The 14326-nt window shown below is 46.7% G+C and overlaps 1 protein-coding gene and 1 non-coding gene across 2 annotated transcripts; one reads left to right on the forward strand and one right to left on the reverse strand.

Annotated features, from left to right (window-relative positions):
* Positions 1–821: 821 nt before the first annotated feature.
* Positions 822–9330, forward strand: LOC120691300 (formin-like protein 14). The gene is made up of 4 exons (XM_039974344.1): positions 822–1464; positions 6185–6223; positions 7091–7143; positions 8735–9330. The coding sequence occupies exons 1-4, from the start codon at positions 921–923 to the stop codon at positions 8978–8980; spliced, it is 882 nt and encodes a 293-aa protein (XP_039830278.1). The 5' UTR covers positions 822–920; the 3' UTR covers positions 8981–9330.
* LOC120693655 lies at positions 5291–5429 on the reverse strand. The gene has a single exon (XR_005683112.1). It is a non-coding gene; the product is annotated as a small nucleolar RNA Z247 (small nucleolar RNA).
* Positions 9331–14326: the final 4996 nt, after the last annotated feature.

The following is a 14326-nucleotide window of genomic DNA, read 5'->3' on the forward strand; positions in this document are numbered from 1 at the left end:
CCTCGACGCCGGCGCCGGCACGGGCTCCTCCACGTACACCGTCTCTCCGATGACCCTGGCGTAGACGGGCCTCGCGACCGCCATCGGCTGCGGCCTTGGGCGGGCCCCGTCGTGGAGGCGGGCCACGACGGCGGAGGAGAAGCGGAAGGGCGGGGGGCGGCGGAGGAGAAACGGAAGGGCGGCGGCGGCGGAGGCGGACGAGCGGCGGAGACTTGCTCGGAGCGCGGAGGCGGAGCGGGGGAACGGGGGTAGGGGGAGGCTGCGGGGATAGTGAGGAAAAAGAGAAGAAAATGAGAAGGGGAGGGAGTAACGCGAAAGGGGTAGACGGAGCAGTCGACCGTAATTTTCCTTGCGTGCGGTCATCCGGAAACTCAGCATTCCGGAACAGTATGCGGCGCCGGTTGGAGTCAAAACAAACTGACTGCTGTCTTAAGCCGCGCGAACAATATTGTACGGCTCCAGATTTTCAGGTGACGTGTCCTAGCTTGCCGGCCGCCTCCCCCGCCCCCATTGTAACTTTAGATATCTTAGACATTCATGTCCAGAAGATGCAGTTCTCAACAATGTAATCTTACTCTTATATTCACGTGTACTTTTTTCCGTGTATATAAAGTCGCAAAGCCATCTATTAAAAATTTCAAGGAACTTTGAAAGTTTAAATTGCCTGCTCAAATTTCAGCGTATCATTTTCTTTATATTCATAGTGTCTAGAAAGATAATGACATGGACAAGGTACAGCAATGTCGCCCGTGTAGCCACGGATGAGACTGACACGGTAGTATGAGGATCGATTCGTAACTGTCCTTTTATATTTGGTTGGTTCATAGCTGCGAAGAGAAGTCAGCCGGCCCACTCTTCTCCGTCCCCGCGGCGCACTCCTCCAGTCCTCCAGACCTCCACTTTCCCCGCGCGCCATCGCCATGTCGGAGCACCTCGCGCTCCAGAGCTCCGTAGGAAGCCGCAGCACCGCGCTGCCCTCCCACCACCAGTGCCTCCCGCCCGCGCACGACCCTCTCGCCTCCGTCTGGATCCGCCGCCTCCACCTCACCCCGAACCCCCCGCCACCGCGGCCTCCGCCCCCGCCCCTTCCACGCCGCGCGACGCCGCCTTCTCATCAGGACGCCGTCTCCACTGACGAGTCTCGCACGCCGCCGCCCCCGCTGGCGGCGCCCCCACTGCGCAGCGCCGGGTTCGGACCCTTGCGCTGGAGCCCGCGCCCGTTGCGTGGCGCGCCGCCGGCCAGCGCGTGGGACGCAGCCGCTGCACTCGGGGGTTCTGCCGGTGGTACCATTGGCGGCGGCGGACCACCGATGTTGTCTCCGTTCTTCCGTCTCCCGGCGCCGCCGCCGGTGACGCCGGTCGCGGATTTCGGGGAGTTAGCGCCTGCGAGGCCGCTGATCGGGCTCGGAAGCCACAGCGGCAGCAGCTGGTTTCCTGGGCTGTCGCCGCCGATGGCTAGCGGCGGCGATGAAAGAGTAGATGTATTTGGTTGTAAGCGTTGCACCTTTTCCGTGCACGCCTGCGTGTTAATATATAATGCTAGGAAGCACCCCTAGCGTGGTTTACACAAGGAAAGTGTGTAACAGATTTGGCTAGCTCTCCTAATTACATGGGATTCTATTCTATCCAGCACAATTCGTGTTACACACGTACATATACAAACTTGATACTCAAGCAATATCTCTAACACTCCCCCTCAATCAGACCTTTCCTAGGTTGAGATTGTTCTTGAACCAATCAAGTTGTTTTACTGGTAATGCCTTGGTGAAACCATCCGCCACTTGATCTCCAGTAGATACAAACCGAACTTGTAACAATCCTTGAGCAACCCTTTCTCTGACAAAGTGAAAATCTATTTCAATATGCTTAGTTCTAGCGTGAAACACAGGATTTGCAGACAAGTATGTTGCACCAAGATTGTCACACCATAACCGTGCTGCTTTAGGAGCCTTGACCCCTAATTCTTCTAGCAAGGTCTGTACCCACATAACCTCAGCTGTTGCATTCGCCATAGCCTTGTATTCTGCCTCTGTACTTGATCTAGACACAGTTGCTTGCTTTTTAGCACTCCATGAAATCAGATTTGAGCCTAAGAACACTGCAAAGCCTCCAGTGGATCTCCTGTCATCTGAGCACCCAGCCCAATCTGCATCAGAGAATGCACTCACAAGCATAGATAATGACCTCTGTATTTTCAGCCCAATGCCTACTATATTCCTCAAATACCTTAATATACGCTTGACCACCGTCCAATGAAGTGTAGTGGGCTTGTGTAAATATTGACATACCTTGTTCACGGCAAAAGAAATGTCCGGCCGTGTCAAGGTTAAATATTGTAGGGCTCCTACTATACTCCTGTACCGCGTAGAATCAGAGGCACCCAACAGCTCTCCATCATATGCTGAAAGCTTCTCAGATGGTGACAGCGGCGTGTTAACTGGCTTGCAATTCTCCATGCCTACACGCTTCAACAGATCTGATGCATACTTCTCTTGTGTTAAGAGTATTCCATCTTGTACCTTGCTCACCTCAATACCCAAGAAATAATGTAAGTCGCCAAGATCCTTGAGAGCGAACTCATCATTCAGATTCTTCAGAAGTGCCGCTGTGGCCTTCGGAGATGAGCTTGCAACAATAATGTCGTCAACATATACAAGAAGGAAAATTGTAACACCACTCTTGTTGAAGTAAAATAAAGACGTATCTGCCTTGGACGGTTTGAATCCGAGATCTTGTAACTTCGTGCTTAGACGAGAGAACCAGGCTCTAGGGGCCTGTTTCAAACCATATAAAGCTTTATCCAGCTTACATATGTAGTGTGGCCGACTTGTGTCTTCATACCCAGGAGGTTGCCTCATGAACACTTCTTCTTCAAGGTAGCCATGAAGAAACGCGTTCTGTACATCTAGTTGGCGAAGGGTCCATCTATAAGAAACTGCAATAGACAACACAAGTCGAATTGTGGCAGCCTTGACTACAGGACTAAACGTGTCCTCATAGTCAATTCCATATCGCTGTTTAAATCCTTTGGCAACAAGACGGGCCTTGTATCTATCAATTGAACCATCTGGCTTCCTTTTAATTTTGAAAACCCATTTGCAATCAATGATGTTTTTACCTTTTTGAGGAGGGACAAGATGCCACGTTTGATTCTTGATCAACGCTGTGTGTTCAGTATCCATAGCTTGTTTCCAATCTTTATTTCCTAGGGCTTCCTCCAAGTCCCTCGGTTCTTCTGCGCTAGCTGACAGGCCGTATCGCACAGTGCCATCGGTGTAGATTTTTGGGCACCGAATTCCACTTTGTGATCGGGTCCTTGGTCGTGAGGGCGCTGGCGCTTCTGGTACATCAGGAGCAGCAGTAGATGCATCCTCTGCTCCCCCTAGCGCAGGCGAAGTGGAGTTCGGCGTTGGCATGCCATCAGCTTCATGCGCAGAGGTAGTCGGGAGCTGGTGTTGTCCCCCTTGCGCGATGGTGCCGAACTCGTTGGGGGCAGTCGGATCCACCTCTAAGCCTGTGCCGCTGCTTCCCTGCAAAAAATCATCTTCCAAGGCAGCATTTTGTCCTGAGTTTTGATCAGGTAGATTAGAGCAATTAACAGTATTCGGATCATGTGTTATTGTGCTCAATGGTATCTCAGGCATATTAAGAAGATGACCGGGAAGAAGATTAATTTGAGCTCTAAGCCGTGCACCAGCATTAGCATGCAGTTCCGAGAAGGGAAAAATATTTTCATCAAACACAACATCACGAGATATATATACTCGGCCGGTGGATATGTCAAGGCACTTGTATCCTTTGTGTAGATTGCTGTAGCCAAGGAACGCACAACGTTTTGAGCGAAATTCAAGTTTTCTAGAGTTGTATGGGCGTAAATTGGGCCAGCATGCACACCCAAAGGTGCGAAGAAAAGAATAATCTGGTGTCTCATGAAACAACTTTCCTAAGGGAGTAGTGAAGTCAATGACTTTACTGGGTGTGCGATTGATCAGATAGGTAGCTGCAAGGAACGCCTCATCCCAAAACTTCAACGGCATAGATGCTGCGGCTAGAAGCGAGAGACCAACCTCAACAATATGTCTGTGCTTGCGTTCTGCAGCCCCATTCTGTTGATGTGCATGTGGACATGAAACAAGGTGAGTGATGCCAATTTTCCGAAAGAAAGGATTGAGTTTTTCATATTCGCCTCCCCAATCTGTTTGAACTGCAAGAATTTTCCTATCAAATTGTCGCTCAACAAGTTTTTGGAAATCTTGAAAAACAGAGAAGACATCAGATTTGAGCTTGAGGAGATAAATCCAGGTAAACTTGCTATAGTCATCAATAAAACTAACATAATATTTCTTTCGCCCAACAGAGTCTGGAGCAGGTCCCCATACATCGGAGAAAATTAACTCTAAGGGAAACGTAGACACACTGTTGGACTTAGGATACGGAAGCTGATGACTTTTTGCTTGTTGGCAGGCATCACAAACGGACTCAAGACTCACTTCTCCGGAACATGGGAGTTTATTTTGGCTAATAACTTTATTAACTATAGGAAGAGCTGGATGGCCCAATCTATTGTGCCATCGGGTACTGGAAGGCTTGACTGCCCTCAACAATTGCCCTTCTGGCGCTGGAATAGGGTAGAGTCCTCGTTTACACTTGCCTTCCAAAAGAACTTTCTTCGTGTCCTTGTCCTTTATCAAGAAAAAATTAGGATGAAACTCAAGGAAGGCTCGGTTATCAGATGCAAGACGATGAACTGATACTAGATTCTTTGTTGCATGAGGAACATGAAGAACATTTTTAAGATGCAAGTTACGACCAGGAGCACGAACAACAGCATGACCGATACGGTTAATACTCATACCTGCCCCGTTTGCAGTGCGAATCTGATCGTTGCCGGTGTACTTGTCGTGGACGCTGAGCTTCTCAAGGTCGCTGGTAACGTGATCAGTGGCGCCTGTATCCGTGTACCAGTTAGTGTCGATGCCGTAGGAGTTCATGGCGGCGTTGACATGACGCTCGTCAGGGACATAGTCGGCGTCGAAGCGATGCCAGCATTGCTGTGCAGAGTGACCTTCTTTGTAGCAGACCTGGCATCTGCCAGGGAATCGGCGCTGCCCATCTCTGTTGTTGGCGCCGTTGCCACGACCGCGGCCACCATTGCCACGGCCGCCACTGCCGTTGCCGTTGCCACGGGATTGAGCCCCGCGACCACGGCTGTTGCCACGGCTAGAGTTGCGACCCCGTGTCGCAACATTGACCGAGGACTGATAGCCCTCATGGAGAAGCTCCAGACGTTGCTCAAAGCTCAGGATTTGAGCTTGAAGTTCAGTGAAGGAGATCGGCTCGACGCGCGTCACGATGGACGTCACGAGGGGGTTGTAGTCAGGACCAAGACCGGTGAGGATATAAGAGTTAAACTCTTCATCTCCTAATGGTTTGCCGGCGATGATCATCTCATCTGCAAGACTTTTCATCTTAGCGATAAACTCGGCTGCAGTGAGATTACCTTTCTTAGTTGTTGCAAGCGCAATGCGCGTGTTCACAGACCGAGCTCGAGTCTGTGACGAGAAAACTTCATCAACCGCCCGCCAGAGCTGAGCGGATGTTTTTGCTGTCGCGACTTGGGCCATGACCTCGCGCGACATGTTGGTGAGCAAGTAGCTCAGCACCGATTGATCTTGGGCGACCCACTTGGCGTAGTCTGGGTTGGCACCCTTGACAGTCTTGTCTCCTTGCTTGACGTCAATCTCCTTAGGAGGAGGTGCGACCGTACCATCGAGGAGGCCCTCCAGTTGTGCTCCTCGGATGGCCGGCAGGACTTGAGCCTTCCAGAGGACCAAGTTGGTCTTGTTCAGCTTCTCGGAGACGGGAAGGCCGATCGGCGACGCCATGGCGATCTGGCCGACGGCAGAGGAGGAAGCACCGCTCGCCATACTAGATGCAATCTAGAGTTTGGCTCTTGGTACCATGAAAGAGTAGATGTATTTGGTTGTAAGCGTTGCACCTTTTCCGTGCACGCCTGCGTGTTAATATATAATGCTAGGAAGCACCCCTAGCGTGGTTTACACAAGGAAAGTGTGTAACAGATTTGGCTAGCTCTCCTAATTACATGAGATTCTATTCTATCCAGCACAATTCGTGTTACACACGTACATATACAAACTTGATACTCAAGCAATATCTCTAACAGGCGACCCCTGCGCTCCCTGGCTGGCGGCCAGAGCTGCAGGTACGGGATTGATTCCAGGCTTCCAGCTCCTCGCACCTTTGTTCCTCGATGCCTACAACTATTTAACTTCAAATTGATAAAATAAAGTCGCAGTTTCTTCGGTTACTCCCTGTACAAATTTCAGGCAGCAATGTGAATTTGACATACTGCTCTGAAACAATTGGGTAAATAGGTTGGTTCATACTAAGAAATATAATTCCTGCTTAACAGCGTGGAAGAACCATGGCGCCCACTTTACTGAATCTGAGAAACAACTAGGAGCACTTAATTGTCAAGAAGATAAAAATGATTTGAAGAATATACCTGTGGAAGGAAAATATGGTTTCGATGCCTGTAGATACACTTCATTGGCAATTAATGTACATTTAAATATTGTTTTAGCACACTTTTCACCACCCTTTTCATCTATGCTCTTTTAAACTATCTACTTCAAATCCTTGTCCTCGGTTACTGAGCACCCTGTGGCCTATGAATTTATCAACACAACTGGTTGGAATTCCTATGTCTAAGTTACTGGATTTCTGACGGTGCTACAGAATCAAGTTTCTTGTGATAATGCTACTATTTTGTTCCTATATTCGTTGCTAATCTAGTGAGTTAGTGACTGGTGAAAGTAATTTATGAAGTACATGTATCCATTTCTTTATGGTCCAGTCACCCTTGAGAATACTTCCACTCTGATATAGATAGCTTCACATGCTTGTACAGACATATATAGAGGTACTAGGTACCGGATGATGCAGATCTTCCTACTTCTAACAAGATTCACTAAGAAAGTCACAGATTATTTTGCACATCTTCTAGTCCAGTTGGAGCCTCGGCGGCCACCACAATGTTGATTTCATGACTAAATTTCTGTTTGTGTAGGTGCTGCTTATCCTAACCATCCTTTCGACATGATTCCCATCAGAACACTTAATGTAAGATTTCAACTTCATGTCTCGCATTGCTTTATGGCATGCATATTTGTGGGTAATGTGGATTTATTCTTTGTAGTTTGTTAGGGGGTATTCCCATAACAAGAAAATAAATAAACCCCAATTTCATCTTTAAACTGAATACATACGAGAATTTTGGGTAATCAGTTTAACATTAATGTGAGAAAAACCTTGGCTGAAACATACAAGCAAATGTTCTAAGTTTACTAGAAATACCAGATGATGATATCATTTATGGACAGATCACAGTTCCATGGCTGTTAATGACAAAAAAATCAATAGAAAAGCTTCATGGTAAAAAAAGTGAGGAAAAACTCGACCAACCTATGAGGAACGAGGTGGCATTGTCAATAAGAAATGGATGCCAAATTCGAGATGAAGAGGAGCTAGGTTTCAATGCCTAAAACTAAAAGCCTCATATTTTGAAAGATGCAGCTAGTGAAGTTTTAGATGGACATGTCATCATAATAGCTCTTAGACATTTTATCAACATCAAGTCATCTTGTTGCTCAGAACACTCTTTTTTGCGTGGGAATATTTCAGACAAAACCATGAAGATGAACTCATGTTGATCAATGTAGCCAGACGTTTGACTGACACAAGCTAGTTATCTTGTGGCGGGCATCAGTACTTATCTGATGATCAGCAATTCCAAATATGTCAGCATATACCATTTCTGTTCACATAAGTCTTGTAGTCGCATTTTCTGGATAACAAATTTCATAGTGGAAACTGTCAGTAGTTTCTAGTAAGTAGCAAATTGAGTAGTTAGTATCTACATAAAGTTCATTTCTGGAGAGCTGGTTAACAAAAACACCTGTAGAGCTGGAACATTGCATAATCTACAACCTTGATTAATCAATGCTCATGAATATGCAAGAATCTCGAATCTTGAATGAGCTGCATCAAGGTAGGAATGAAAAACCGGATAAGATCTTACAAGATGATGTGTATTGTTTTATGTTTACAGGAATGGTTTTGAAATAAATTAATGGCATGGTACCAAAAGATTAGTGCGATTTAATTTCAAGTCCTATAGCTTATTAGCCCCTGCCCCCTCCCATTTTCTCAGTCAGATCTTGCGAGTTCCTAGCTAACGATCTACTACCAAGAGATTCGATCTTCTAGAAGTCTATTCTGTAATGATTACTAAAGCATGCTAGTAACAGGAATAAGGCACATAATTTCCACATGGTAAAGCAACTACTGTTGATTGTCCCCACATCTTAAAGCAGATGAAATGAACCATCTTAGTGTAGTTCTGATCATCGCTGTTTCTAAGTACAGGATAATAAAGGGCTAACTGCCAATGATTGTAGAGACACATTGTCGTTTCATGATTTGGTTACCAGCTCCCCTTTTCTCATAGGTTCATGATTAGTTACGCAGAAACTCAGATAGAGTTTATCATAACATGATATCTGTTATGGCAGTATAAGTGTATAACTGGCCTGTTTGTATATAAGAGGTCTTTTGGTATCCAGCCATCCATATTGTACTGCTTAGAGTGAGTAGCTGGTAAAAAAAATGGCATTGTTTCCTTCACAAAATATAAGCCCTCCTTTTCTTGCAGGATTTGCATGATAGGCAGCATGGTGTGATACCAGCACGACCAAGTCTTGCAAGGCATGATCCTAGCTCTAGCAGCCAGCATGATGAACCTTTCTCATATTGGAACATGGGGAGGTTTCGGGGGAACACCATGTCATCATCGATCGCACCTATCAGCGTTGTGCCTGCCAGTTATGGCACCAAGAGGAATGCTGATTCAAACAATTTTATCCCTCTGAAGCTCAGGAAACTAAGTAGGGCTAGTTAGAGCTCGATGAAATATCTGAACGATGTTTTTTTTTAAAAAAAATGCATAATTAAGCATTGCAAATATGCTGTTATCTGGAACAGCATATAGTAAATTAGTAATCCTTCACCACGTAAGAGCATAGCTTAAGAAGACTGGAGATGGAAGCATTTGGTGGCAATCGTGAACATTGTAAATTTGCCCCCAAAGCCTGGCATTTGGTGCCCTTGGAGCCACACTGGCTTGCATGTTCGTACAATTTAGTGTGACATACAGAGAAATATTATGTTCCACGTTTCCTCTATGGCTTGTACATCTCAACAAACACATATTTTTCGTTCCAAGGCATTGTATGTATTTTGTTTTCCCAATGCTGCCTTTTGTGTTCATAGTTGCCATTGCCTCCTTACCCCTTCTTCTTTTTTCTGCTGAGATTTGCTTACAAGTGTTGAAATGCAGTGTACTCAATTTGCGAAGTTTAAACCTATTCCATGAACATGGCTGTCTGGCTTAGTTTATAGAATGATGCACGAGGCCATCTAGTGTCAGTATATGTCAACTGCTATTTGGAAGGCGAAACTTTTCCTTTTGGCTGGTTGGAGATTTGCTCGGCCACAAATCATTGCTGAAAGGTTGGCGATCTGTTTGGCTACAAATCCTTATACTTGAGCTGCCTCGGTCACTATCTGACCACAAATTTCCGTCAGACAAGAACAATCACCCATGTCCTCTGCTTTCACTCGACAGCCCGGCTCTTCCTATGTACTATGTTGTCCGTGAATTCGCTGTCAATCTTTGCATAAGAATCTCTTATCCATGTTCTGCGTCCAAGCTTCTGGCTACTGTCCATGTCAACACTTCTACACTTGTACTATGTCCGCCTCCGAATTTCTGAATAGTGCTCCTTTCCAATAGCGGTTGAGAGTGTTCTACGGTATGTCGGTATGGGCATCCAAACTACTTTGAAGAAATGCATGCCGCCAGAATCCCCGGCCAATGTGCTGTTAAGTCTTACTTTTTTTAAAAAAAATGCTTGTTAATTCAATCACTAGTTGGAATTTTTTTGATGGGATCACTACTTGGAATTTTAGCATGCGCAATTTTGCCTTATGTTTTTTTATAGAAACTTTTATATTGAGATCTCCTTTGTTTTGTAGGATCCCCTCGTTTGTTCGGGAGCCCATACCATGTCGAGGCTTGCAGCACGGTCAGTGCTGCGCTTTTGGTCTTGAAAACGTTTTGGGCCTGCCAAGTCCCCCGTTCTGTTGGTAAAACAGAGAGGAGGAGATGCAGGTTTTTCTTTTATACATGTGAAATGCAGGACTTGACTGATGGCGACAGCGATAGGCGACTGCTCATCAGCACATCAGCAGTCTAAACCAATCGATCGAGACTGCAGCACGGTCTTAAGTCAGAGGAAAGAGGGGATTAGATCACGTGGACGTGCTGACGTGGCTCTGTAATCTCGTCAGTCACTCAATGCCTGTCTTTTTCTGATGAAAATGCCAATTTCGGGTAGTAAAGCGTAGCTATAAGAATGCTATGGTTTGTGCGGTCATGACACTAGGCAGCACGGGCACGATAGTGTCGCGTGTACGCATCGAGTTCTGCTATTTTCTAGCTAGAAGTTGGATTTCACCATACTGTTCCATAATTCCATTGGCCCCTCCGTTCCTTTTTCAAAAGATGAAAAGTGGCAGGAACCTTTTCTCTGTTCCAGGCGTGTTCGCTAAAAATGAAGTGGCAGGCAGAGGTGAACTTGGCTATAAAAAGCTGACGAATGCATGAGAAAGGGGCGAGGGTGCCTAGCTGCGATGTTCGGCTCCAAGCGGTTTTGGAAGCAAGGAGAATGAGAGGGGAGGAAAAAGATTGGTGCAGGGTATGCATTATTTGGGCGTGGAAATTGATAATCCTTAGATATACCTCAAACTTTTTTTTAATTTAAATATTTATATTATTTCTTTAAAGTAAATTTTTATTTTTTAAAATAGCAAAAATTGAACTAAAAATAATTGGAAGTGTACGTAAGTGTCACCAATTTGGACCTCTAGAATTATCACTAGGGTTGCACGTTTTCTTTTAGCCATTTGGTTGACCCAAAAGGGACAAAAACTCAAAAAAAAAAAGAGCTAATGAAGAAAGCGAGAAAAATATGTATAACAAAATGAACTAAAGGATTGGTGCAAAACTGTCCGTTGGCTTGGCTATCCAATTGTATCTCTAGTTGTCAGTTGTAGGCCCAACAGTCTGGCTGGGTTTCCCCCTATTTTTCCTTTTTCACCTCCAAGTTTACTTACATCTAGGGAGCAAAATATAGAGTTGGCTCCATTTTTGGAATAAAGTTCTTCTAGAAACTGAGTATGCATGCCTTGGCTTTCCCTCCTGTGAAAAGCACTATCACGTTTCGCGATGGCTCTGAATCTGATCCTTATCCATATCGGCAAATAGACAAGCGCACGCAGAGTCAGAATTCGGAACCCGGGAGCAGCAGAAAGCGCTTCACTCGCGCCGTAGGTGAATGATACCCCAGCACTCCTTTGATCCTTTTACGGAGTGTTTAGATGGAACGCAAAAAAATTTTGCGATGAAATCTTACTAATTTAAAATTAAATAAAATCTATTTACAATTTTTTTTATACATATGGGTTGTAAATCGAGAGACGAATCTAATGATGCTAATTAATTCATGATTAATCCATAATTAGAAGATGGTTACTGTAGCATCACTGTTGCAAATCATGGATTAAGTAGCCTCATTAGATTCGTCTCGCGATTTACAGTCTATCTATGTAAAAAGTTTTATAAATAGACTTCATTTAGTACTCCATACATGTGTCCAAACATTCGATGTGATATTTTTTTTCGTTTAGGGTTTACAGGTTGTGATCAGGGCCTTAGTCCTTCTCGCACCGATGGTGTGCCCTCTCCATCCTATTTTAGTAATTTTTTTTTACCTGAAGTTGACGTGCAATGCAGTGACTAGAGCACGGTGCAAGGAATAATGATCCAGACGTGTAAAAAGCTGTAACTAGTGGTATCGAAGTGTAAGATTTTCAAGATAAAGAGTAAACCGTACTGCCGCGCCCGTGCATCTCCTCTCCCCTCGCGGTTCCTCCACCGCGCAGCACGAGATCTCGCGTCAGCGAGCCGCCGAGCCTACGAGGAACCGGACACCGTCGCTCGTCACGACACGGGCGGTCGCCGAAACCTTGCATCCCATCCCACGACGCGCTCATATATTCTGCTGACACGGCCCATCCCCACAAAGGCCCCAACTCAAGTCTCAGGACGTGCGCGTGCGAATCCCCACCCCCTCTGCACTCTGCGGAGGAGCTAGCTAGCGCTGCAACAACCAGCAGCAGCCATCCCCTTCCTAGGCGTCCCTCAATGCAGCGACCGGCGGCGAGCGAACGGCCGCGACGGCGACGGCGTACCCGCCGGCCGCTCGCCCCGTCCACTTCAGCCACCCAGCCCGTACGTGTGCTCCTGCCACCTGCTACGACGAATCGAAAGGCTCGGCGTCCCCGGGTCGAGTGGCCGGCCAGGCCATCCACTTCATTCCGTGGTGCCGTGCCGTGGCCCGTGGCCCGCTCGCCTTGCCGCTGCCACCAACTCGTCAGCGGTCAGCACAAGTCTTCCTCCCTGGCTTTTTTTCTTCTTTTCAAACTAATCCTCCCCGGCTTTTCCTCGGCGTGATCGGCAGAGGACACAGGACAGCGGCCAGCAGCGTGGAGGAAAAAATTTGCCAACAACCTGGGTGGGGAACGGAAGGGCAGGCAGATGCGTGCGCGCGTGCGTGCGTGCGCGCGGGTTGACTTGGCCTATGGCCTTGGCTTGTAGGGTCTCGAAGCAACCCGGACACCACCAGCAGCAGCTGCTGGTCCCGTGGCCCTGGCCCGTGCAGTCCAAGTAGACCAAACACACCCTGCCTAACGGCCTAACAAACACAGAGAAGAGCGAGAGCACGGGCAGGCGGCAGGCCGTACCGGCCCGCAAGGATCTGGGTCCAAGAATCCAACGCCGGCTCTGCACAGTCTGCAATGCACCTGCAACGCATGATCGTGATCACAAGTACACACTGCTACTGCTACTACTAGTAGTAGGCAGCAGCAGGAGTGTTCGGTTCGGCAGGCCTTCCAGGTTGCCGTTTCCTCGAGCCAGAGGGAGGAGGGTTACGGTCGTCATCGATCGCAGCACAGCAGCCTAACTGTCTGAAGATGAGGGCAACCGCACGTCCACACCATGTCACCACAGCTCTCAAAGTCCATGCACAGTCGGATCAGAGCGAGTAGGGACGGACGTGTCTGCGCCGGCTTGACGCCGACGTGCGGAAGGAGCCGACCGGATTACAAGCCGGGTTTCCGGCTCAGTCTCGCGCCGAGCGTCGTTGGCTGCTGGATCGGAATTCAGAGCAGATACAAGGCGGCGGCATCCTTCAGACATGGGCTAAGGATTGTTTAAAGAGATCGAGTAGCCGCCATCGGATGCCTTGGCCAACAGATTCTTCTCTGCTATAAAGATGGATAAGGTTTGGTGTGGAAATTAGCCTGTAGTCACTGCAGCGAACCTGGTGTCTGGTGAGACCGGATTAAGATAGGTACTGTACTGCGCCTTCAGTAAACTCTTGGAGTGATTAATGATTTAGATATCCATTTCATTTACTACACACACTAGCCTGTTTCAATGAACTTCTCAGATAAACTACAGACCCATCTAGATTCCCTTAATCACAAGAACTCATTGTCATTGCTCCCTAGTCTTCGCCCTATCAATCGAAAGTCCAATGCCATGGCTTCAAAAGATAAACAAGTAGAACTTTCCCCTGTCAGAGGAAATGGCTTGTTAATCCCTCCCCTGCACTGTTTGTCATGCACTGCCGTTGCATGGAGGAGCATAGTACCAAACACATTCATATGTCTCTGTAAAATCTTCACACTCTTTTCTTTAACAACACATTCAGGCTCTGTTTAGATCATAACCCGTAAATCTTGTAAACGCAAAAAAAGTCGTATCGAATGCTTGGACACATGCATGAGTACTAAATGAAGTCTATTTACAAAACTTTTTGCATAGATGAGTTGTAAATCGCGAGACGAATCTAATGAGCCTACTTAATCTATGATTTGCAACAGTGATGCTACAATAACCATCCGCTAATTATGGATTAATTAGCATCATTAGATTCGTCTCGCGATTTACAACCCATCTGTGCAAAAAAATTTGTAAATAAACTTCATTTAGTACTTCAAATTAACAAGATTCCGTCCCAAAAATTTTTTTGGGTTCTATCTAAACACATCCTGATATGCCTAATCCTCTAGCCCGGCCTGATTGATTGGTCCCAATCCAGTTGAAGTCCATGTCAAG

The sequence above is a fragment of the Panicum virgatum genome, chromosome 9N (genome assembly GCF_016808335.1).
Source record: "Panicum virgatum strain AP13 chromosome 9N, P.virgatum_v5, whole genome shotgun sequence".
Lineage (NCBI taxonomy): Eukaryota > Viridiplantae > Streptophyta > Magnoliopsida > Poales > Poaceae > Panicum > Panicum virgatum.